A 23,619-nucleotide genomic window follows, 5' to 3' on the forward strand; every position below is an offset into this window, starting at 1 on the left:
GGATCAGCTGTTTATTGGCTGAACAGTTAGGTGTTTACGAGAACGGTAAGAGAAACCAAAAAGCACATTCCTGCTGGGATTAAGTCATGCAGGAAGCTGTAAGAGACAGAGCTCCTTGTTGGATCCTACAGAGGGACAGTAAGTCTGAGGTTGGTGTTAAGCTTCACTATTCCCTCTCCAGCCATTCCCAGCAGCCAATAGACTGTCCCATGTGACACACCACACCACGCCAGACCGCGCTGTGGAGATGATTGGTCACTGGTAGGTCACTTTAGCAGACGCCATGAGCAAGTCTAAGTATGCTTGTTATTAAAAGGGAAAAACTTCCTCATAAAAGCAAACATGTATTTGTTTCTTAAACACAGACACACACATCCACTGGCACCCTGGGAGAATAATATTACAGCTTTTCCTGTGGGTGGGGGTGGGGGTGTGGGTGTGGGTGGGGGGTGGGACACATCATAGACTTCCTCCCTCATTTGTTGCTAAGAATCCAGCGGTACAAGTGGTGTGGTAGGTAAAGGAGGGGCAGCCTACAGCTAATAAATAACCCTTTATTGCTCTCAAACACAAGTGCGTTAACACACATAGGGACAGCGTTCAAAAGCACTGCATAGAAAAGGTTTGGGTGTGACTGAGAACAGAGGAGTGATGAAAATTCATTTGCCTCCAGCGATCTGCAGAATCTTTCACTAGCTTCTTTGTTGATGTTACTGTTTTAGTATTTTGGTGAGCAATTTACCAAAGTCACTTGGGAATCAAAGAGAGTAGCCATTGGTGTGAATGTATTGATTCATTTTTGTGATTTTTTTTGTGTGTTTTTTTTGAGGTTGCGTTAGAGTTTTATCTTCGCCTTTATCTTTATTCACTAACTGTGGTTCAGTATTTTTTTTTTTAACCAGAAAGATCTTTATTGTGTCCCAGGTCTACACTATACACTAACATGACAACATATACAATAATATGTACAATAATTTTTAATGGACTACTTTGGAATTTAGTATAAATGAAATTGATATTGATCCATCTGTGTGTATTTGCTGAAATAAAAAGAGTATGGATCCTAAAAATTCAGCCCTAATTTCACTGTTTGGGTTAAGTTTACTTTTATAGTTCAAGTAACTGAGGTAATGTTATACACATTCGAACTAACAGAAAATGATGCAGGGCGTGATGAAAACTGCCGTTAACACGCTTCAATCGAGTTTGCAACTGAGAGGACAGTATCAGCAATTCTAAATTTAAAACCATCATAAATGGTGAGCTGAAATTTCAGTTTGTGTTTTCTTTTTTTCCCCACCACAGTTTATTATCTTTCCGCTTTTTTCAGGGTCTGCGTCTGAAAAAGGGTAGAGTTAAAAACTGACTCCAGCTCAAAAATAAAGAAATTTTAGTATGCATGCTGTCAGTTTTGGTATGCTTCATTTTGTACTTTTTATCACTTTTTATGGTAAAACATACTCAGTGGCCAGAATTGGTGCATAACATCCAACAGCTCTACTTAGCATTAGATGTTAACACCACCAAGAGTGACATTGAGTATGTGAAAGCACTGATAAACTCAATGTTGAATCCGTATTTTCTCTGTATCACGTAACAAGTAGCAGTAATTATGTGTTGTACACTATGTGATTTAAAGTACAACCTTACACTGCAACAATGAAAGAAAATCCACCATGGGGGTGTTTTGCAGCACAAAGCACCAACTCCTCCCCTTTAAAGCCGTCCTGTGGGTGACAGAGTGCACAGCCAAACGCCCCCTCAGTGTGGCAGCGACAGGGTCATGGCAGGCCCCAGAGGCCTGGGTAAACACTGGCCAATCCAGCCAACACAAGCGCCACACTGGGTTGTGCAAGGCAGCCGTGGGACATCTGGCCACATTACAGTGCAGCGTTCCTGCTTTATGAGCAACAACAGCCGTAACTCTGAGAATAGAAGTGGCAGGAGTAAACCCGATGGCCTGCTGGAGAAATGCTGACTGTGGAGAAAGGAGGAGGAAGACATGAAATGAAGCAAGAGAGAGGAAGAAAGGGGAAAGACTGTGTGTGTGGCAAGAATGGAAAGATAGAAGCCGAGTCAGAGAGGGAGATGAGAAAAATCTGACCAAGGACCAAAAGGCTGAGGACGTGTTACTGGGAGGGCAGCAAGCTTTGCCCTTATAAGGTCTTTGTGTGTATGTGTGGAAGAGGACACAAGCATCTCTGATTCATAGTTTCACTGGGTCACTCACTCAGCCCCTTGAGAACGTTTGATTAATTGATCAATTATAAAGTCTATAAAATCATACAAACCCAACTGTCCAAAGCGCAAGATATTCAGTTTACAAAGGCAGCAAATCTAAATATTTGGAAGTCTGGAACCAGAGAATGTTTGGCATTTTAACTATAAACCAATTATTAAAATTGTTGCAGATTAATTTTCTGTTAATCAACAAATTGTTTCACCCCTTCTTATCTCCATCACTCCACCTGTCATCCAACCCGGTCTTTCCAATCACTTGTCGGCATCACGCATCGTTCACAGCTCGACTATGTCAACTAATTCTCCGTTAAAAGACCTCGATGGTGACCACACCATCGTTGCTGAACTGGCTGTAAACTACACCAGTTCCCACACCTATCTATCGGTGGTAACCCATTAGGGTTTACTGGCAGACCCCTGACCTTGGCTGGGGTCGTGGCCAGGGCCTTCATTAGGGGATAAATCATAAACACCTGAGCGGCTGACCTGGGTGCAGCGCTGGGGCTGTAGTCATGTGGTATTAATTTTGGGTCGCGGTGGCGTGTAAATCGGGTTAAACCAGCGCCTGCGACCCTTGGGGCTCAGAGCACATATTAAAAATGTGACCACAAGCCACTCACTATGTGTCATAATATATAAGTGTGTGTGTGTGTGTGTGTGTGTGTGTGTGTGTGTGTGTGTGTGTGTGTGTGTGTGTGTGTGTGTGTGTGTGTGTGTGTTAAGCAGTTATGAGAAACCTGGCTCCAACGGTGAATGAATATCACTTTATATAGAGCATGTAATTGAATACTTTTACACAATCCAACAATGGTTTACCTTCTGTTTTACTGCTTTATTGTGGGTTTGGCCTGTTGATGATATGACGCAACGTTAAATCATGACAAATTCAGTCTTACCTTATTCCTTATGTTTGAGTTGATTATTGGTTATTTACATTGCATACATACAAATGCTCCATGGGGTGTTGTGTTGTGGCTTTACATTGTGTGTGTGTGTGTGTGTGTGTGTGTGTGTGCGTGTGTGTGTGTTTTAAGGGGTGTCATTGACTTTGGCAGTTCAAATCTAACTTCCCCAATGCTAACTGGTCTTCTCTTCTAACATAACAGTATATTATTCTATACTGCCAAGCATGAACCACAGAGCTCTAAGGGGGGAGGGACAGATGGGACTTCCCCAAATAAACCAAAGGATTAGCCTACCACTGGACCTGGTCAGTAGTAGCAAAGGTGGATACACACACAAAACATATTAGTGTGCTCATTAACTGCCTGGCCGTAGATCAACACACTGCTGATAACTAGAAATTAAACTTGGGTTTTTGTCTTTTATTGTCAAAATTTGATTTTAGGGGACATTGAGGTGCTGTACGTTTGTTGTATATGATGACCAAATAAACATGAACTGGTTACAAACACGTATAAATATACACACACACACACACACACACACACACACACACACACACACACACACACACATATATATATATATTTATACACACACACACACACAAACACATATACCTATATATACACATATCACTGCTTACCTAAAGTATTTAATTAAAAAAATTTAAACCTTGAATTTCTTCAATAACTAAGTTTTTTTTACTGCAAAAAAAGAAAAACCGGCCTTAGCATAGACTAAATTTATGATAATTTTTTTTATTGAGCTTTATTTCTTACATGTATTTTCTAAATGAAAATCTAAAGATCTTTCCAACTCCTCCCTGATCTTTATGAACAACAGAAAGGGCAGGAGTAATTTAATTTCAAATTCCTTTTTTAATCAATTTAATCAAAATGTTGTTGTTGTTGCAACAACCTAATTTCCACAGTAGGATGACAAAAAAAAAAAAAAAAAAAGACTTTGTGGTTGACATGGAATAGCGGAAGGCATGTCGTGCTTTGAGCTCACCTCTCCTCGGGCTCTCATGGTTAAAGAGGATCCCGTTGACAGCGTACATGTCGTAGGCCTCTCGAAAGTTCACCACGATCCAGTAGGCATAAAGCTTTGCAGCACCTTGGACGAGGACAGGAACAGAGGAAAGCAAGGAGACAGAAACATATTTGTACCCCTTTTTTTGTACATTCATACTGAAAAAAGTGAAGAGATATCACATTATACAAAATCCAACAGTCTTTTCAGATTCACAATCACTTCTCTGTTGACTCTTAATAGTGCACAAGCAGACTTTTCTTACTGACATAATGGTTTTATTCACTCAATCAACAAATAAAACCTTCATGCAGCCATTAGCACCGTTCAGTCTTACAGAGTGACAAATCTAAGCGGAGACAGAAACACTGATCCTCTCTTCTCAAAGCCACACACACAGGGAGACCATAAAAGAGAGAACGATTCTGTGTTGTAACTACACTACATGTCACAGTTGAACACAGCGGTACTGCAGATCATATTTCACCATCAGGAACGAGAACCGCAGACCCCTGCTGATTGACCAAAAACGGGCTTGTACAAAAAGTTCTCCCCTTTTTTTCCTCTCACCATCTTCCTCCTCCTCCCTTTTCCTGTGATGAGGGGAATAACAGAGCGAGCGAAAGGAGGCGCCCATTGATTAAGCCATAGGTCAGGATGTACGCTCAAGGTGAAGGGAGGTTTCTGTGGCAACCCCCGCCTCCCCAAGTTTAATTAATAAAGGAGCAGCCCTCGACATGACGGTATGTGCCTCCAATGCAGCCTCAGATTGAGTGCTGACAGATGGGGAAAGTGTCAGCGAGGAGACCATTTAGACAACAGAGAACATGAAACCCGATCGCTCCCACACGTGTATAGCCTACGTGTGTGTTGAGTGTGTGTCTGAGTGTGTGTTGAAAGTGAGTGCTGAGTGCTGTGGATATAAAGGTGTCTTTGTTAAAATGAGAACCACTCCAGTCCTCAGTCAGACATTTGGCCTCGGGGTGTGTGGAGAGCTCAAACGCTGCCTGAGTACTGAAGCCCCCCTCTATTCACTCACAAACACACACACACATTCACAAATACGCACACACAAACATATTAGAGAAATATAGAAATATATTAGAGACATATTATAGAAAAAGTGCTGCAGAGGTATCAAGCAATCTGTTTGTATGCCCCTACATGGCCATATGCATTTGTCTGACAAATGGTGCAAGGTAGAAAATGTTAGGTAATCTGTGAGTGTGTTTCCATGTGGATCTATATTACGTATTTGTGTGTATTACCGTAAGGTGAGCGAGGGTAGAAGGGAGTGGTTTCCGTCTGAGGGATCTCCTGGACTTTTCCGTACAGCTCACTGGTGGAGGCCTGGTAGAATTTTACGCTGTTGGTCAGACCGCACGTCTTTATGGCGTCCAAGAGACGAAGCGTACCTACACCGTCCACATTAGCGGTGTACTCGGCCAATTCAAAGGAGATCTATGGAAGAGGGTGAGAGAAAACGTAATGCAGAAATTATTAAGGGACCTTCATGGGAACATCTCTTCTATCTGTTCATACAAATTCTGTAAAGGATTCATAATATTTATGCATCATGTAAAAAAGAGCTGTAAACTTGAGACAAAATATTTGGACTCAAATCTTTTAGTAACTAAGTATCCAAAATGAGGACTTGAGACTTGAAAGCAAAAACATTTAAGTCTCAAGTTTTCACTTTATCCCTAATGCATTTTCAATTCATCTGTCCTTTGTGTCAGGCCACTTCTACATTCATTTTATTCAACACTTTGTAAAAACTGACTTTATGGACTTAATTTATTAAAACATTTACTAAAATTTCCTAAATTTTTTTCACATCTGCCACTTTTAAATTTAGAGGTACTGTTAGCCAATCACAGTCCACTTGTGCAAGTGTTTTGTCTGGGAGGACTATAGGGCTGCAACTAGCAATTATTCCAACCGTCACTTAATTTCTTGATTATTTTTTTTCAATGTATCAATTAATTATTTGATCCATACAAATGTAATGAAAATAGTGAAAAAACACCAATCTCAAGTTCTGAGAACCCAACGTTGGATCATCAAATTCCTCGTTTTATCTACAATTAAGAGTCCAAAATCCAAAAACATTCAAAATACAAGGATATAAAACAGAAAGGAAGCAGCACCTTTAGATGATTAGCAAATTGAGTAATTGATTAATTGTTTCAGCACTAGATTCAAGTTTTCAAATTGATTAGGAGGATTGCGCTTTCGAATCATCAACATGTAAACAATGTAGGATATTAAAAGGTCACAAGGTCACTGCTTCAGTTGAATGACATAAAAACTGTCTTCAATCACACAGTTCACATTTCAAAGTAACCAAAAATCTCCCCCGATGAAAGATGGTAGGCGACAATGGTGCAAAACCTGTTTGGGGAATCTGTCATTTCTGGAGTCCATCAGAGCCAATCAGAAAGCTCATAACTTAACACTCCAACTCCCAGAATGCCTGTTTCCACTGCTGAGAGCCAAGAGGGGAGGGGAAACTAATGAACACTTGGGGACGGAATTAAGTTTAAATTAGAAATGGATGTGCGCGTGCACGTGTGTGAGTGAGACACTGTCTACTTGGAGTGTGTTTGATTGTGTGAGTGCCAGGTTGGCCCCAGGCTCCCAATCAGGCGTGACGGTTAAAAGCCGTGCTGGTTAGTGGTCACCACACCTGGAGCAAGCAGCATGAGCCACGTCTGTACAGAGCAAACGTCTTGGCCCTTTAGTGCTTCCACACCAGAGCTGTACACACGGCCAGATAAAGACCCCTTATTTAAAGCTGGGACCCAAGAACACTGGGCCTCTTTTCCACTCATAGTGCATACACAGTCGTACACACACATACATGCACTGACGCACACACACAGTGAGCAGGTTTGATCAGGGTCAATTACACTCCACAGTTCAGTGTAATTACCTGTGACGCTCCTCTCATGCTTTTACTTTGCATTCTGGCATTTACATTTACATCATTTACAGGAGAAAGTGAGGCAACACTTTATATACCCACATGTACTGTACATTACATAATGAGGTTCTCTACGGCATTCGTACAAAAGACACAAGGGGTTAGAGGCAGTAACATCAAGGCCTACCGTACACAACAGAATCCAATCCAAAACATCACAAACTGAAGCCTCGAGATTTATCTCACAGTTGAGAATAAACATCTCTCAGACACTGAAGTTCAAAGAAAATCCAACATTATGAGCTTCACAAAGGTAAACTACTATTTTAATGAAGGGCTGTTGACGTATGACATCCGCCAAGATGTCAGACTCATGTTTAACCGAATGTTGACCAAAAGCAATGAAACGCAGCTGCTTGCTTCTTGAGATTAACTATGACTTATTAACCGTCTTGTTATCTTACTTGATTTCATTCTACCATGACAACTCTGAAAATTGCGATGACAAAGATGATAAGAATAATTAACAACCCAAACACAGGTAATGAAACAATAATAAACTTAATTTGTACGGCACTTTTCAAAAACAAGCAGGTGCAATGGATCTACAAATTTATTTATTTTATAAAAAAGGTGCAAAAGTTTGACTTTAGTGTTTTTCGCAAACGTAAATCCTGACAAAAGACAGAAATGTGCAACCAAAGACTGGTTCTGATGTGATGACACCCTCTCTGATTATAACAAAACAGACGGAAAAAAGAACAAAACAGAAAATTATATGTTTCATTTCACTGTGATGATTTGATTATGGGTAAATGATGGAGTTGGAATGGAGCTGGTGATAACGAATCACATTAAAAGTCTGAGTGTCCTTTTTTTTGATCTGTTTCATGTAGAGCTGCATCCATCGATTATTTTCACCGTCATTTGACCATATCTCGACTTTTTCAAATCATTAGCTATTTATGAAATGACAAGTCCAAGCACAACTTACCAAAGACAAAGAGTAACTGAATAAAAATGCTTTTTTAGTCTAAAACAAATGCCCAAAAAAAAAACAAACAAAAAAGTATTCAATCTTTTTAATATTACGGAATAGAGAAAGTAAAAACCTCTTTGCATTTTTAAAACCGTGCTTGGCAAATGTTTGGTATTATCATTTGATAAATGACTACAACGTCAGTTACTAAGTTGGAATGCAATACTACCAGTTGACCTGCTCACTGATTTACTGACAACTTATTCAAGCTCTTTTCACAAGCAAGCCAGATTCCTACTTCAGTGCGTCACTGCTAGGGCTAGGCATCGGACCTCAAGCCTTTTTTTTGAAAGTAACTGAAATGTCTCTGTGGCCCAGAGTGATAAAAAAAACGGATGAGTGGGGAAACCTGGCTTTGATTGTCCTGTGCTCATGGTAGTATGATTTTCTTAATCTTTGATCAGTCCTTGATTTACATCAAGATTTTACAGATCTTAAACTGCATCCATTACGTTTTTTTTTTACACCTGTTTGTGTTTAGAAACCATTTAACATTTAGGCAATTTTGCTTCTTTTGTAAAAACAAGTTTACATTTCTCAAAGTAAGTTATTGAAAAAAATAAAAATAAATAAATAATAATCGTTTAGGGATTGGTACTGAAACATTGTAAATGAGATTCAGCCCCATTCACTGCATATTGACTGAAAATGATCCAATATTATATATCCAATCACAGATATGTAACATTGGATCATTTTGCTCAATAAATAAATGACCAAGTATAATATTTTTGTCTCATTTGTTAAATTAGGTTCCCTTCATCTACTTTTAGGACTTGTGCGGAAAAATCTGATGTTGTTTCAGGTCATATCTAAGCAGAAATGTAAAATTCTAAAAGGGTTCACAAACTTTCAAGCACCACTGTAATGTAATCCCGGCTCTCTCAGGTCCGCCTGCAGCTCTTCCTCCTTCACTGTGCTGAGCTCCTCCCCTCCTCCCGTCCTCCTTCCCTCACACATTTCTCCTCCTGTTCTGTCGCTGCTAACTCTCCCGGACCCCCTCTCTGTCCTGGTGTGTGAGTTCGTCCATTCCTCTTGTTTTTCCTCCAACACACACACGCACACACACGCGCACACACGCGCGCACGCGCACACACACTCACACACACGCACACACACGCACGCACACACACGCACACACACACACACGCACACACACAGACACACACAGACACACACACACACAGACACCCACCCACCCACCCACCCACCCACACACACACACAGACACACACAGACACACACACAGACACACACAGACACAGACACACACAGACACACACACACACACACTCACACACACAGAGACTCTGGGTATCAAAACCAGCTGAGAAGGGCAGGGTCCAGGACGCCTTGACAACTTAAATCAAACAAATTGCCTTAATGCCTCCATTCTCTGTCATTATGTAAGGCAGGGCCTGAGCGCAGACGGTTTAAAGGCCAGACGTTTGTGTTCACCGGGGTGTGTGTATACGTATGTGTTGTGTGTGTGTGTGTGTGTCTCGGGGTGGCTGCTGGGCCCCTCGGTCGACCTGGCAGATATTGTTCTGTTCTGGGAAGCCAGCCAGGCTCTGTCAGCCTTGGGGGTCTGCCGCCGAGCAAATATCCCGACCCGAAAAAAGCGCTATGTTTAAAAAGGTTCTAAATGTACAGGATATACGCGACGCATTTGGCCGTTTCGTTTCTTTCCTGCTCAAACAAGGCTTGTTGAAATGCATGCTTGGAACTGGGGAATGTGACTCTGTACGTTTGTGGGTGTGTGTGCGTGTGAGTGTTCACATAGACCAGCGTGTCAGTGTGTGTGTGTCTTGACAGATGTATAAATATGAGCTACATTTATTCAGCGGTGGCCTCTCTCTGCATACCTGCATGGCCTTTAGTACAGAATAGTACGTAGGCATTATGCTGTATGCACACAGTGGTAGAAGAATGTAGAGGTTTATTGTGTGTTCGGATTAAAAAAAAGAAAAAAGAAAAAAGAAAAAGTCAATCACTCAAGAATTAATAGGGAAAAAAACGTTTTAATTGATCTGAATCCACTGATTCTCAACAAATAAAAGAGTAAGGTTACTTTGAAAATAAAGACAAAATAACAATGACTGTAACCTTGCACTTGCATGTGATTTGAATCGATTCGACCAATTTTAATTTTTATTATTGAATAACTAACAAATATTTTCTGGTCAGAGCTTCACAGCATTATTATTTATACAGTATATGACAGTATGCAGTATGAGCTTGTTTTTCTCTGTTTAATATTGTTATTAAACGAATATCAAATCACTTTGTTTGGTAAGTAAATGATGCTATTATATTTTTAGTAACAGGCCGTTTTTGGGTTTGAAAGTTATCTACTGAACAATATTTATTGGCCAAACTGACACGCTCTAATGAATCTGCTGTATTGGTGACAGGTCTGCTGATTACACTCAGTCTGTAAACAGCTGGTCTGGGGCACGCTGGCAGGTGTGTTTAATCCTAGTGGTCTTGATTTTGGCATTTTATGTTACAGGTACATATTTTTATGTGAAAGTGTATGTTTAAATAGAATGTAAAGAAAAGAAAAAAAAGAATCTACGAGAAAACAAACTTTCTTTCAGTTTTGTTTATGCTCGGTTTGAGAATGTGCAAAATTTTTACAATATTCTACATGAAAGTGCATGTTTTATATGAATATAATAATGTTTAATTCTGAATAGTCTCTATCCATGACAAAAATCACATACAGTTCAGTGAACAGTGAGGTAAAAATTGAGGATTTTGAGCCGTCGTCTCCACAGGAGCAACCTGCCTACTATTAGAAATTGCAGTGAAATTTTTGGCGCATGGGATCATAAAAACTGCATAAAAAAATTGAACGTGTAAAGTGATATACTTTACAGTAAATTACAAGCCCTATGTATCTATTTTTCATTTCCTTTTCCCTGCTGTGATTACTAACGGTGTTGAGCACAATCTTTGATTGATTTTTGTTTTTAGTTTTTCACCCAATTTCCAAAGCGATTTTAAGTCTAGATTTTTAAAATCCAATTTATTTACCCGTTTTCTTATGTTCACAGTGAGCAAAAGTATAATTATCATTTTTTATGTAATTAAAACCCTAAACAATGGCCCCTGCACTGCTCCCTGGTCCACTGCCGTTTGTGCAGAAGCATCACCGCAGTAAAACACTGATGCAGCAGATTAATGACCTCTGTGGCTAAGAATCATCACACCTCAGATCCAGAAAAATGAAAGGAAACACAAATAAAAGCAGCATCACTTTCTTGCTATTGTGGACCTCGGTGTCAAACACTGAAACTCCATACATTCCTGTAAACCACAAACACCCAAATAAAGAAAAACGCCCTGGAGGAGGAGAAGACTGAGAGAGAGAGAAGTCGAGGTAGATATAGAGGAGAAGAAAAATAGAGACAGACGGAGAGAAAGTGTGTGTATGTGTGTGTTTGTGCAAGAGCAAGGGTGGGGGTTTGTGGAGAAAAACCACAGTCAATTACACCTTTACTCATCACATTACAGACCAACTGAAATTAGAGCAGTCGTGTGTTAACAGGGCAAAGACAAACAGGCTGAAATCCCTCCAGGACAGAGAGGTTTAGACGCGACCTGGCAGCCCATGCACCACCCGACAGATCAATTACTCCACTTTCATCGACTCAACTACAGTGTCACTCATCTGCATTATGAAGAAGCCAATGTTGTATATGGACCCCGCTTTCCCCTGCAGACACGAAGCCTCCGTGAACCACTGCTCCTCTCAGTGTTTGGAAAAGTCATATTTTTTTCTGCCACACTACGTTGCAGGTAATGGCTGGGTGAAGAAGTTCCAAAGTCTTAATTTGTGTGATAATAAACCTTTTACTTCTAATTCAAAGCACCTGGGAAAGAAAAGCCTTCAACAGCTGCAGCTGTGCTAAAGTTGTAACATGCGGTAGAAGCCTGAGGAATTGATTCTTTGATAGCAAATTAAAGGAGTAGTCTGTAAAACTATTTTAATCAGTCCCTTATTTGTTGATTTAATGGCACGTACGTTTTGCCTCATTCTGGCTACTAAAAAAAACCCCGGTTTACATGGATGTTGGTCATCAGACTCCTTTCATACTCCTACCATGTTCAGCCAAATGATGAAATTGCTTGGTCAAGATTTAGGAAAGATCATCTTTGTGGCTTAAACAAACAAACAATGACTGCTGGTAGGAGGCAGAACGCGCACCATGATCTTTAGTCTCGAACAAACATTCTTTATGCCGCCAACAACCAAATCCATCCTCCCTTCTAAAACATTTTGAAGCAAGGAAAGTCGGTATTCACATGACTGCATGAGGTTGATTGTCAGGAAAATCTAAACGTGAAGAAATGACAAATGCTGAGAACAGAGAGATTATTTTCATGCCATCTTTGGCATGTTATTTGAGATATCTTGCTTGAGAGCATTACATGTTACATGAAAGCTGTTGCTTTTGGTCAGCACTTTTGAACAGAGCTTGGAGTGACTGCGACAGGCTCTTTGGTCTGCATAGTGTGCACCTTTTCAGTTCAGGTTCAAATACAATTACACATATAGACGCTGGGTTTACAGATTAAAATGCATACTAATAATTTTGTCCTTGTCCTGCATCATTTCAATCAAAATATATAAAATGTCTGACAACATCCATGTTTTGTCATGGCCAATCAGTTGTCCAGTTGTCTAATCCTTTACGGAAATCCTGCTGCCATTTTCAATACCAATATCTGAAAAGTAAGAGCTGATTAATGCTCCATTACAAGGATTTTTTTTACACTAGGTTACTGTTAAAAGCTGTAAATAATCAGGTGACAGGTCCAAACATGCAATTGTAGTAAAATTAACAAGTTCCAGGAGCAGTGTGATTATCGTCCTTGGATTTTCTGTTAATGATGCTGTAAGTCACAACCTTTCATTTGTCAGTACAGACGCACTGGCTGTCACAGCTATTGCTAAATGACCACTGGCTCCCCTTTTTTTAATCAAGACAAAAAAATGTCACAGAATACATAAGATGCTTACAGAATATTCATCTCAAGAAATTCTGAATGTGAAAAATGTCAACACCCTCACTAATAAAATTAATAAATTCGAAAAAATAAAGATAACTTCTACAAAAATGTCAACCGCATGACGGTTAAACGTCAGCACAAATCATCAATCAAGATTCTGTGATTTGTAATTCAGAGGACAAAAAAGCCTCTAAAGTTGTGGCGCAACATGACTTCGAATTACCCCACATTTTTCCGTGTTTTCACAAGCTTCCTGATGTAGCCTAAGCTACTGTTGCTGTATGCAGGCCCATACTAACAGCACGGTCTCCAAACACAACTGTATCTCCATCATCATGTGTTGCTGTGTTGTGATTAAAGTTGGGGGGAATCTCTCCACCTCCAGTTCTGTCTTGTTGGAATTGTGTCACTCAAGCTCATCTGTTCATAAACAGACTCACACCTGCTAGAAAAACAGAAGTGCTATTTTGTTGGTGCTCTGTGCCAATTTGCCTTTCCCTGAGACGTAGACACAATACAATTCAGAGAAGAGTGAGGGAGTGAGAGATGTACACAGTGAGCAGTGAGTGACGGAGAGAGCAAGACAGAGGCGTGGTTGTATGACATATCATCATCTAGCTGGAAAGTGTGCTGGCTCTACGATCGTGTGTTTTCTCGCTGAAAACCGAGCGTTCGTAAAACTGATCACAGTATCGCTACCAAGCCTACACAAGACCAAGATACTACAAGCACTACTATCTGACATTTGAGACTTCACCAGCACTCAGCACGTCAGTAATTAGCACCTAACACAGTACATACAGTACACGCACACATACACGCCCTTGTCATGCCAAGAATTCCCTCGTAACCAAACTTTTTGATCAACGGATGATATTTGAAGGCTGAAGACTAAATATAGATCCAGTGACAAGCGGAAACAATACCAGCCTCTGAAGAGCTTTAATTACTGAGTATACCCTGTATATCCCTACAGAGATTTTTACTGAAGTGTAAACAGACAACAGACAACCTGACAAAAACTTATTGCCACTTTAATAGAGCGTCTGCTGTTCAACAAGAGCTCCCAGAATAGCATAGTTTACATCATTCACATGGTTTACATGACTTGTTTTATTGGATAACAGGAAATGGGTTTAGCTAAAACAGATGCATGTCTTTGAATACAAAGGCCTGAAAAACTTGCATCCTGACCTAAATTTTCCCTTTCAAGGTGTCTTACATGACTTGGACCTTTACACTAAATAGTTTTACAATGCTACAAAAGCTCAAATTACACTTGCCGCAGCTGCATAACCACGAGGGTTTGCACAACATAAACTTCATCATCTGCCAATGTCTGCAGGCTTGTGTGAAGCCCAAAATTTGAAAACTGTGGACTGTACGTACAGACGTAACTGCACATATGAAAACACGTCCGTCAATGCAGACCCCCATTTTGATAAAAATACAGAACAGTGTGCAAGACCACCACATGTCCATTTTGGAGTATATCAAACCCCATTGCCAGACAAGAACATCAGTATTGGATGATTTAGCAAAAGTACCAATACAAAAGTTCTTGGCAGATAAACTAGGGTTAAAGTTAGGCACTACAACACACCTGGCATTTTCATTGCATCGGAAGAACGATGAAGATTATGCAAATTTGACATATAATGGATCAAAGAATGATTTTACTGTTTGAATGGATGAATATGAGCCTTGCAGAGGTAGACAAATAGACTAACAAAATTAAGAATGGCTGTTTCCAAAGTACCAACAATCTGCTGACTGTTTTATGGTTTTTCATTTCTCCTTTAGTGCATAACTGTGACGAATTAAATAGCAAATTACGTTTTCATTCATTCATAAATAATCTCATCAGGTCCTTTGTTCGTACTCTCTCTTTATCTGTCTCTTCAGACTCATCAAGAGGTCAAATTTCACATAACTTGGTTTCTAACATCAATAAACATTACAAAAAATATCCACAAGACATCCTATTGAGCTTGGGACAAACCCAAAGGCTAACTGACTCTTACAAAGACTGGACAAACCACACAGAGATGGTTTCCACCAAATTTCACATATTTGTTAGCCTTTGACAGCCAGGAAGAAGCATAAATTCGTGACTGAGTAAAAATACTAGACAACAAACTTAACGACTGGTCAGTAATAACTGAAGTTCTGGTGGTAGACGACCCTGTAAATCTTGCACCAATGCCAATTATCAATAGTTTTTGTACTGAAACTAAAGGACGGCAAGCAGCAGTCTGCACTGTTTATATGCAGTGCAATTTGTGCTGAAAAGGCCATTAGAGAATAGCAGAGAGATTTTTGCGGTCGGGAACAGGCTGCAGTTAGTCCCTTGTTCCTCCAGTCGAAAGCGCAGATAAAACCGCCGCTGGAAAAGTTCCTGCAGTGGAAATGGGTAAAAATGAACCTGCCACAGAAGACCTGCAAACAGCTCTGCCTGTCAGTCCATAAAAATTAAAGTGCATATACACTTGCCAAGTAAGAACTGTTTCATTCAGTGTTTTATTGTTCATGAGAAAGTTTCTTTCTCAGATTTCCAACATAAAAGAATTTTTCAAAGTGACAAGACGACGTCATCTTCATCCTGTGAGATGACAGATTTGGGGCCATGTAAGATTAACTTCACCATGGGATGAAAATTATCACTGAAATGGCTTTGCGTTTCTTAGCAACCGCCTTTCATACGATGAATGAAACGTACCAGCATGCTTTCAAATAAGATTTTCTCCCTCAGTTTCCTCAGGTGCTTCCTTTATTGTGGCTGTTCACTGTGTGAACAGTTTGAATGTAGACAATTATATAATGTGAGGCTAAATACTGAAATGTTGATCTACTTGGAGAGAGCTTCAAAGATGGGATTAAAAAGAAACCTAAGTACCTTAAACATAACAGCAACTTCAAGGACAACAACATTAATTTTTCAAACCTGGGATCTGTACAAGGCATGACATGCCTCCACCCACTAACATCCACCCACTAACACTGCCCCCCCTCCCCATTGTTCACTCATCATTATGATCAAATCTCGATCTCTGTGCTTTTGTGTCTAATTACAGGCGTATTCTGCCCGGTTAGTGCGGAGGCTTTTGCAGCTATGGCAATGAACAAATACAAGTACAACAGATCAGGTGGATCTGAGAGACATGGATGGAGACGTGGGAGGAGTGGGGTGAGCATGTGTGGAGAGATACATGCTGCAAGAGCGTATGTCAGGACAGGTAGACTAAGAGTTGGAGACTGGCTGTCAAACTCAAAATTTAGGCAGTCATGTCTGGAAATTCCCTGTCTGCCTCCCGGCACTCCACTCAACCTCTCTCGCTCTTTTTTCTCTGCATTGTTCTCTCCTGATGCCACCGACGTGAACAGTTGGTGGCCGATCTCTCATCACTGCTGCCCTGCTCCGTCTCTCAGGGCACCAGAATGCAGGAAATCTGAAGGGTGCCTGAGCCAATGCAATCATTTTGTGGTCCAAAACTCCATTATTTTATTCTGATAGTTTTCTCAGTATCACTGCCAGCCGCACATCCTTACAAACGATTCATGTTACAACGAGCTTCAATGTTAGTGACGTGCCTTTATTGAAATAATACGCTACCAAAATAACCAAAGTTTTTAGGGCTGAAAAATGTATCAAAAGGACCACAGAAACCACTGCAGACAGTCATTGTTTGACCAAAATATGAGGAAAAACAGAGTCTATGTTCAAATGTCGTCCTTCTTGAGGATCCAAACTAAGCTATAAGCCGCATCTTTGACTGTATTTTGGCAAAAAAAAAAACCAAAAAAAAAAAAAAGGGGGGGGTATAATGACCATATATGAGGCAGTGAAAAAGCTGACTATGCTGCAGGAGTGGTCTCAGCGGTCTATATCATACTCTTTTACCGTCTTTTTAATTGGGACTGAAATCAATGATTATTTTCATTATTCATCTACTGAAAAATTGTAAGAAATGCACCATACAATTTACCAGATTCCAAAGTGATATCTTAAAATTGCTCGCCAAAACCCAAAGACCAATGTATTGAATTTACAATGATAAAAAAAAACCAAAGAAAGGAAGCAAATATTTACATTTGTGAAACTGGAACCGGTGAATGTTTGGCATTATGGATTGATACAGTAAATGACTTAAAAATGAATCAAATCATCAAAATTGTCAAGAAAACTGAGAAAACTACACATTTCTAAAAACAGCCACTACTCAGTCCTATAGTTTAATACTCGAAAGATGGGGACAGTTTTCACAGAGTTTATCTGCTATAAACAATCAATAAACATTAGCAAGTAGAATGAAGAAACTAAAAAGGCATGTGGTGACAGACAGAAAAGGAAATCTGATCGGTGGGAAAAAGTGTTTTTTAGGAGAGCAGACAGCAGAGGTGCAGTCGTACACCCCATTCCTTTAGCATTGGATAAGAGTGCCTGGAATAGAGCCTGCCTGGAAAAGTCAATCAAGAAAAGAAGAAGCCCTTCATTCCTCCCTTCCTGCCATTGCCTGATCTACCCTGCAGGCATTCACCGCCACTCAACCACTCCTACCTCACAAATATAAACACGCGTGTAAACATGGCAACAGATCTCACTGCAGCGGGATGCGGTCATGCCCCTTGGGCAATGGGGAGCGATCGCTTCTACACTCCCACACACTGACACACATGAATACTCAGGTAGAAACACTTGTTATCACTATTTGCAGAGATGTCACCAGTGGGTTTTGGGAGTGCTAGGCCAGACAGCAACAGGAAGTGGCTGGATGGAGGATGTCAACTGTTCGAGGATTATAGTTCGATTATAGTGATCTGATCGTGGGTCATTATTATTATACTATAATCCCTATGCTACTGAGCTGAAGTCCTGGATCCTAGATCAGTATCTGAAACTTGCAACAACACCAAAACTAGTATTGTGTGATGATCTGTACTGACACACAGCAAAAAAAATTAGAGATCACAGAGAGTTGAAACCAACAGAAAACTGGCTTCGTGCTACAAAGCCACATACCAATTGTGTGTATGCAACATCATTGTTTAAGAAAACCTTTATAATTCCTGCACAAACGACAATGAGAGACCAGCATTATAAAGTTAATCCACTCTGAACAGTACTTTTGTAAAGCATTGTTTCCAGGGATGGCAGATCAAATGGAGACAAATTTTTTTATTAGGAGAAATTTTTGTGTCAATAATTTGTTTTATCGCACTTCATGAATATTAAACACTACAATTATATAAAGATAATGTTAATTTACAGCGATCCAAAACATGAACTGATCATAGAGAAGAAAAAAAGAAAAGCTAAATTCGTGCGATTTTTTTAAAAAAGGAAAAAGAAAAAAAGAGGTATAAATAATGTGGACTGTAATAGACTAATCACATAAGTAAATCATGGTGAAGGTACACGAAATCATTGCTGCTGGCCAGACATTACTTGCATTTACTCAGACCCCCATGTGGCCATACAAATACATACTGCATCTACATAAACAGGTGTTTATTAGGGCCAGAGCATCTGTTGATCAAGCTGCTAATCACCGTCAACAGATTGATCGTTTGGTCTATAAAGTAACAGATGGCAAGAGAAAATTCCACATTTCACACTTCATATCATAATTTCCCAAAGACAAAGGTCACATCCCCAAGGTGTCTGCTTTACTCCACCAAACCCCACAGCCATTCAGCTTCACATCACACGACACTTTCTCACCACATGCTCTGATGTTTCCTGTATAGGAGGAGATCCCACCATCTTGGAAAGAATGCCGGTCCCCTGTGCGTGCTTGTGTTGTAGCAAATTGCGAGATTTGCCACTACTGGAAAATTGGAATTACTCTGACTTAGATTAGAACGGTGGAATTATTTTGAGTGGACTGAATTTAACACAAGTGTTGAAGTTGCTGAATTGTGTAGGAATTTTTTTTTTCTTTTCTATTGAAGGTTCACGTTTGTACATTCTTTTTTCCCCACTGTTATACTCATGTGCCCTTTCTGGGTTTCACTTGTGACAGGCCTCTAACATCTCGTATCAAGAGAGAAACTGACGAGCACCCTGAAAACCTCTGAAAACATCTTAAAATGCATCACAAAATATACTGTGATACCGTCAGTCCCAACATTGAACTCTTTTTCATGACACACAGGATGACAACTGAACGTCTATAACATCCTAAACAGGAGATAACATCTCTCTTTCTTCTCCTCCCTCCCTCCCTCCCTCCCTCCCTCCCTCTGGGTGTATTTCCTCACACTCTTATCAGCTGACCAGGTCCAGATGACTTCAAAGTAAGCGCTCAGAGGAGAGGTGAGGAAGAACCTCCCACATCTGTGACCCCCTGCCAGGACCAAACCAGGCCCCCTTACACCTCCAACTTCCATCCTCTCCCACTCCCTTACACCCCCCCGAGCTCCAGCTGCTGCTCTTGCTGCTCTTGCTGCTGTTGGTGCGCCATTTGGCTCATCATCTGTGATTTGAGAAGGTGGGGGTGGTGGGAGGTAAGACTTGACAAATTGACACATTCCTTTCCACCCATTCCCTCTCTTTCCTATCCCTCTCATTCCTCCCTTACCCCTCTCACACGCCCACGGACCCCACTTAAATCTGGCAGCACCCCTGTCGACCCCCCAGCCCACCCACCCCACCCTGCACCACTCACTTGATGAATGCTGTCCTTGTGAGCAGAGGAAGCCACCAACAGACCACCCCCTCTACCTCAACCCACACACACACACAAATCCATGCCCTTTTTTCTTTGCTTGCATGATCCTTAAATAGAAATGAAGTTTTGGGGACCACCGCCCCTGCAGGTGCTACCTCTCTTTGGTTACACACAAGCACACACATATGGACTCACACGCATACACCGCCACAAGACCACACTCCCATAAATACACACAATGACTGCAGTCGGCCACAATAACGCAAACCAACACACACTTTGGCTACCCTGGTAGCTGTCACAGAGCCATGTGACCAAAACGGAGCTCGGATTCAGATCCAACATTATGCCTGATTTACACAACCTCCCCTCTCTGTCTGCCCTCCCGCCCCAACTCAAACCCCAGCCAGTCTATCCTTGCTCACCAAGGACCCCCCGGACAGGAGCACCACCACAGCTGTGTGTGTGTGTGTGTGTACGTGTAGAGAAAGGAGCGCGAGCAGGATCCAGGTTATGGCCGGGCAGTTACATGGTGCCTGTTTGGTTATAAATACCTTCTCGTCTGTCTTGCAGAGTCACTGAAAGTATCTCTTTAGAGCTGTTTATGGGGCATGCTTTCCTGGTTGCAAGTCTATGAGGTTCTTTAGAAGACAGGAAACGAAAACAGGAATGATCTGAAAATGGGCACCAAGGCATGGCGAAGCCGGAGACTGATTAGAGGAAGGTTGGAAAAAATTTTTGTGTTTACACGCACCTAAGTAACTGGGTTATTGTGGACTGCTGCTCTGAATTCTTCATATAAAACAATAAACTCTGTTTTCATTTTTTTTTCTCTCAACTCAACGTCAATTTATTACCCTTTTCTGGAGCTTTAAACCACATCACACAGCCTTCCATTTGGGATTATCTTGTTATATCTTCCGTACGGCTTTCTATACATGCACATCTGCTTGTCAGAGACTTCAGATGGGGAAAGTATTGCTGTGACAGCAGTGAAGCAGGAAAAGCAAAAGACCGTTACACATCCTTGCATTCTTCACTCTAAAAATCACTGGGTTTAGCTGAGCCAGGATGGGGCAATATAGCACAGACGCAATGATGGGTTAACTTTACCCAGTACCTGTGGTTTGTTGTGACCCAGTGTTGGTGATATTTTTATATTACTGTTGGGTCACTGGATCTTGGGTGGTTTTCTGCCCTGAGCTACTAAGTTAACCCATTACTACATAAGCACTATATTGACCGCACGCAGGGTCAGTTTTAACCCCATGAATTTTAGGGTGTTGTATTCAACTTAATTTGATTCAAAGTTTAACTAAAACTGAAACTAACTTTAAGTCTTCCTTTAAGTCCAAGAAAACTGAACAGTTGAATATTTACATGTACAAGTAAGAATAAGTTTGGTGATATTCTATTTTTTTTTTTCATTGACAACAAATCCCATGAGGAGACCATGAGCAATGATTGTCTGTGTATCCGAAGCCTGATGTATCTTATTTCTCTGTGCCATACAGCTTCATTGTTGCAGCTCAATGGGCCACACTTTTGCACTGGGTGACATGTTCCTTCCTGACGACTAACATGAGCACCCTAGTTAATTCTGAGTCAACCCAAATACATCGTCCCGCTGTTTTAATTTAATCCAAAGTCTGACTTAAACCGAAAATTAAACATTAAACGAAAGAATAGTTTCTTCTTTTACTCCAAATAAGTTTCCATAGCTAAAAAGTCAAATTCTCACTCCAAGGAAAAACTGTGGCTTCACTACAGAGCCTTGTCATGTGCTGGGATATAAACATCTTTATAAAGCAGTGTTTTATGTCACTATGTCTCTAGTCAGTAACACAGATAAGGTCTGGAAACCTGTGGAGCCACCCTGTGATGGCACACTACTGAGACAAAGACAACAGAAGAACACGGCGAGGGCTGGGCAAACAAAACTGTCAAACCACCTTTTCCACAATGGGATAGGTGTATGTTTGTGACCACATGCGTGTGTTTATGTTGTTCTCTCTATTTCTATGGTAATGGCTTGTCTCACAGCATCACGAGGCTGACTCATAAAAGATGGTGTGATTTGGGAGCGGCCAGCCTTTTCCATCTTTTCTTGACTCCTTCACACCAAGAGCTTTCATCTGGAGCGGATTAGAGACATTAGCACTCTCTTATCTCTACGCCTTCCTACGTGTCTTTCACCATCTCCCCCCCTTCCTGCCTCTTCCCTCCAACACCAACCCCCTTTATTACTCCATCTCTTACCAGTGCATTCTTAAAAAAAAACTCTAAAAGGCGCTGTGGAAAAGGAAAAGAAATTAGTTTTGCTGAATTAAGAGGTTGACAAAGAAGGAGTGAACAACCTGGACGACACTTAAGGTTATTATATTGCTATTAAGAGTCTGCTGTTAAACTATTATACAAGTATTAAGAGATATCTGGCTCTCATTTTAGTACGTTAATCAGCACATAGGCTCATATTTTCACATGGGCACCAGCCAAGTCCACTCTTCTCTGTTTGAAGAAAGTATGCAGCTCAGTTAAGGGGAGAGAAGTTGATCAATCACAGTCTTGACAGCGGGTGTTCACACACACACACACACACACATGCAGATAATGTGCATTATAATCCTATGTGACCCTACTACAATATCTAACCCAAGCTGTGTTTGTGTGTCATTTGTGGAATGTGCAATAGGCTCACCGATATTACAGGAGCGCTTGCACAGAGGCTAAAATTAAACCAGCACTTATAAACAAACACACATGCACAGTGCCAGTGATCTAGATTAATACCAGTCATCAATCTTGAGATGATGGCATGTTAGGCTGTCCTTATTGGGAAGAGATATCACGGCATACTTAATGGGAGTACTTGTTGTAGAGCCTGGGCCGTGATGGGAATTTAATCTCTGTCATCTATCTCTATTAAAATGGCTCCAGATAGCCGAAGGGTTTACAGGCTATAGTGTTGTTGACTCCAGAGATCCCGATACATAGACATTATTTTGAGGCAATGAGCATAATTCTGTCAACCAAACAGACAAATGCACATAAAACAGTGACCACCCTGCTGGATGATGACTTCATTCTACTGACAATTCCTCCCGAAGTGTTTCCACTACCTTGAATTACTTTTAGCAGGGGTAAACATGTCATCCTTGTGATCTAATCAGGAGCCACTATGTTTTGTTTTTTTTCCAGCTCCCTCCTTTGGCTAACAAGTTACAAGTCAATTAGGGACAAAGGTAACAAAAGGTACAGTACTCGTTTTTTCTTTTATCCTTCACTTTCTTAAAAAACAAAAAACAAATATGGATTACACGTGATGTGAACCGCGAGAAAATGATTAGTCAACCCTGTAGCTCACTGTTTTGATTTCACAGTATAGTACAGTACTTTACCTGATCAGCCCACTGTACGCTGCCTGTCCAGCACCAACATCTAACAGCTAAAGAGGTGGATATTTTTCCCAGCATTCAGTGGAGACAAAACCAGAGATAAAAAGAGAGTGGAAAAGATAGTGGACAAAAAAACAACCCTAAATGACTACTATTGTTGGCTCATGTCTGCTGAATGTGTAACTAGGCATCTGCTTTATATCAACTTTATAAAGTGATAATATGTGTGGGTTGTGTGTGTATCCACTTGTAGAGTTCTTGTGCGCCCTAGTGGCCCAAAAAAAGTGAGTGATTGCAGCTTTACACATAGTGCCCAGATGTTATTAAGGATCATTTTTCACATGACTAATTACCAGATTTTAATCTGGTCTAATGTTTTGTGTTTTTCTT

At 40.7% G+C, this 23,619-nt stretch overlaps 1 protein-coding gene across 3 annotated transcripts in view; it reads right to left on the reverse strand.

Annotated features, from left to right (window-relative positions):
* The window catches only part of gmds (GDP-mannose 4,6-dehydratase), a 180,752-nt gene that overhangs the window by 114,123 nt on the left and 43,010 nt on the right, over positions 1 to 23,619 (reverse strand). For all 3 annotated transcript variants that reach the window (XM_040127797.1, XM_040127795.1, XM_040127794.1), the window contains exons 5-6: positions 5,448 to 5,640; positions 4,159 to 4,263 (exon numbers count right to left, since the gene is read on the reverse strand). In XM_040127797.1, the coding sequence (XP_039983731.1) occupies positions 4,159 to 4,263; positions 5,448 to 5,640 (298 nt within the window). The remainder of the gene's footprint in view (positions 1 to 4,158; positions 4,264 to 5,447; positions 5,641 to 23,619) is intronic.

This window comes from Xiphias gladius, chromosome 6 (genome assembly GCF_016859285.1).
Source record: "Xiphias gladius isolate SHS-SW01 ecotype Sanya breed wild chromosome 6, ASM1685928v1, whole genome shotgun sequence".
Lineage (NCBI taxonomy): Eukaryota > Metazoa > Chordata > Actinopteri > Istiophoriformes > Xiphiidae > Xiphias > Xiphias gladius.